Raw genomic sequence first — 3,379 nt, forward strand, 5'->3', positions numbered from 1 at the left:
GGGGGCTAAGCAGCCAGTTACTCCCAAATTAAATCCTCCATTAACCCTCAAGCCTATCACTCTATTCAAGCAGCACTTGAAGCTCTGATGCAGTAGGATATGTTCTAGCCCCTGAAACATGTCTTCCTGCTATTTTTGGGGTGTACATTATTAAAATTAAGCTCAGTATATCGCAAGCTATAGCTCGCGGTATACGGAGACCGCCACAGCCAAGACGGATCCCGACATTACTGTCAAGATCCACCCAGCTGCGTGAGTGACAGCTAGCTCTGCCTATCTAGAGGCAGAGCCAGCTGTACCCTCCCCCGTCCGTTCCTCCAGTCAGCGCTGGTGGAGGGGGGAATCCCTGCGGGGAGCCGTGACTGACGGTCACGGCTCTCTGCAGGGACATGAAAGAGAAGCAAGCGACGGTATGCGTTCTCTCACTTCCTGATCTATTGAGCCGACGTGTGATGGTTTACATTGTCACACGTCGGCTCGAACTATGAGGATGAGTGATTTTCAGTCCCCTCATAGTTCTCCTTTTTAAGGTCGTGTTGAGGCAGTAAAAAAAACTGAAAAGCCCATCTCTAAAGTACAGTGAGATAAAGTATTGCCTTCTTATAACAGAAGGTATTTACACATCCTTCCAGCACAAAACCAAGGAGCTCAGTGTCTGCTTATGGCTTAGTGTGTAGAGTCATACATACCTTTTTGAGACACAACAGTCTTGCATAATCCTGGGTTTGCTTTGATACTTGGTTGCTCTCATTTATGACTTGTCATCTGTCGTGCTGTAAGTGGCTGTCTGGCATGCTCTGCTCTATTTATTTACATCAGCCTGTTCTGAGAATTCACGTCAGCAGTCGCTGAGATTGCTTAAACAACGTGATGCATGTGGAAGTGAACAATCCAGCCTCCCAGTGTAAATATTGAAAAGGAATTACTACACATTTTATGACTTAGTTTTCTGAAACGTGCTGTGAATTCCCTTGTCTATAGGGAGGTTGTGCAATGTCAGTATGTGTCATAAATCTGGCTGATGATGGTTTTGATCAGATAAGGCTTAGTAATCATGTAAAGGGCTAATGCCTGGCACTGGGGCCTTACCTAGACACCAGGACAAACAACTGTCTCCTCATTTTGGATGTCTATGGACTTAGGTGCTGATCTAAGTCTGATCACCCTTGAAAATAGTCAGTTTCCTGTTCACTACTATATAGTTTATGTCTATAGACATGCTGCAACAAAGGATTTTTATTTATCAACAGCAGATTCCAGTCTGGAAATAGTGCTATGATTTTCCTAAAAAGCGGAAGCACTCATAACTAAATGGGAATAGTTCAAGTGGCATTCTGGGTAAACGACTAAATTATAGTTAAAATAAATGAATGTGCGCTGCTTTTCTGCCAAATGTAAATCTGCTCAGCCTGTTTTACGAGTTCCACATCGATGCTATACTGCATAGTAAGGCAGGTGACTGATTCCCTATTTCAGCTTTGCCGCTTCCGGCTTACCTGCCCAGTCATTGGAAAATCACCTGGTAACAGCACACCGCTCACTACTTTTTTCAGTAAACAGGCAGGTGACACCAGAAGCTGTGAAATAAAAGCAGGAAATTGTGGTGCTGCCTACCAGGCTGCTCAGCTATGTGTAAATCACAAGACTGCGTAAACAGAATTGCATCCTTTGGCAGACAAATCGGTTTACGCATGTGGATTTCCATTCTTTATTTAGCAGTTTGCCTGAAGTTACCCAATAGTTTAATCGCACCCATTTTTGATGAGTTTAAGGCCCGGTTCACACCTGGGCATTTTGTAGCGCGTTCCTACGCTCTACAAAACGCTCAAACACCGAAATCCCATTATTTCCTATGGGTATGGTTCACACCTGGGCGTATTACAGGCCGCATGAACGCGCTACAAAACGTCCTACGCCCAAAGAAGTACAGGAGCTTCTTTGGGGCGTTTTTGTTGCGCGTTTCCATTGGGATACAGCCAAGTAGCCCTCGGAAACGCGCGCTTTGCGCGGTTTTTACAGCGAATCGCGCATATTCAATACGCCTAGGTGTGAACCCAGCCTAAGAAATGTGCATTCGGTATTGTAACAGCAGCCTGGTTTTAGGAGCCGTTCATTAGCAAAGGGGGTGAATGAAACTTAAATTTTTAAAACTTTTGGTGGAGTGTGAAGGGTTTAGAATCTTTGATGGATTTTTATTCTTTGTCCCCACTGGGGAGATTCCTCTCCTAGTTGACACCAGGACACGAAATGACAGGTGTCATTGCAACAGGAAGACTAAGGCCCCATTCACACTTGGCGATTCGCAAATTGCGCGTTTGTCGTGCGATTTGCATTTTGCGCGATGATCACGCGATATCACGCAAATGCTTGCATTGAAAAGCATTGAATCGCGGCAAAATCTGCTCCAAAAAAGGTCCTGCTGTAGCGACACACGACCCGCGACAGCAGGACCCTTTGCCCCATTGCCAAGCATTGGAGAGCGACATCGCGCGCTAAATAGCCGCGATATCGCGGGAATTACCGCGCGATAAATCGCTCAGTGTGAACGGGGCCTTATGCAGAAGTACAATCCAGTCAGAGGTTCAAATCGTTCATCACACTACATAAAACTTCCAGTTTTTCTATCTGTCCTCATTGGAGAGATTTTCCACCTCTTTCTGCCCCTATTAACACTTAACCTGGCCATACATGGCTCAAATGTCAAATTAAAGCATTTTGGCTGCAGTTGAGCTCATCGTATGAATTGAATTTGAATTCCTAGCACCGCCTGAATAACTTTTGGTTGTAAAATTAGAGGCATTAATAAAACATTTGTAAGTATAACATCTAATTGATTTATCCAACTGATGATCTGTATGTTGTGTAGGCCCTTTCGTCGGGTGGATGGAAATGGAGACTTGAAATGGGATAGGATTACGAGCCTGGAGAAGGGACAAGTCTACAAACAGGTATGATGGGTATGAGAGGCGGTATGGGTGATGGTATAGCATTGGCTTGGCATGGATCAGGTAATGCGATTGTTATAGGAATATCTGGAATGTAGTTTGTAGCTCTTTGTGCTACTGTTCCGTCTCTCTTATATTTCCATGTAAACAAAAGGCTCTCTGGCCAGACAAGGCCTGGAAGGGCCTGTTTTGTTAAGTGTTTAATTAATACGTGTTCCACTGACCAAACCAGTAATTCCACCAAAAGTGACACATCTCTGATTTTTAACTGCTGAAAAGATGTGCTCACTAACACACACACACACACACTCTCTCGCGCGCGTGCACTCTCTCTCTCTCTCTCTCTCACTCACACACACACACACACACTCTCTCTCTCTCTCTCTCTCTCTCTCTCTCTCTCTCTCTCTCTCTCTCGCACACACACCCACACC

At 44.9% G+C, this 3,379-nt stretch overlaps 1 protein-coding gene across 1 annotated transcript in view; it reads left to right on the forward strand.

Moving 5' to 3' along the window:
- LOC108784493 (5'-nucleotidase domain-containing protein 2-like) overlaps positions 1-3,379 on the forward strand; it is a 58,163-nt gene that overhangs the window by 43,809 nt on the left and 10,975 nt on the right. The window contains exon 10 of the mRNA XM_018553334.1: positions 2,867-2,948. Within this exon, the coding sequence (XP_018408836.1) occupies positions 2,867-2,948 (82 nt within the window). The remainder of the gene's footprint in view (positions 1-2,866; positions 2,949-3,379) is intronic.

The sequence above is a fragment of the Nanorana parkeri genome, unplaced genomic scaffold (assembly GCF_000935625.1).
Source record: "Nanorana parkeri isolate BGI_ZX_2015 unplaced genomic scaffold, ASM93562v1 scaffold116, whole genome shotgun sequence".
NCBI lineage: Eukaryota > Metazoa > Chordata > Amphibia > Anura > Dicroglossidae > Nanorana > Nanorana parkeri.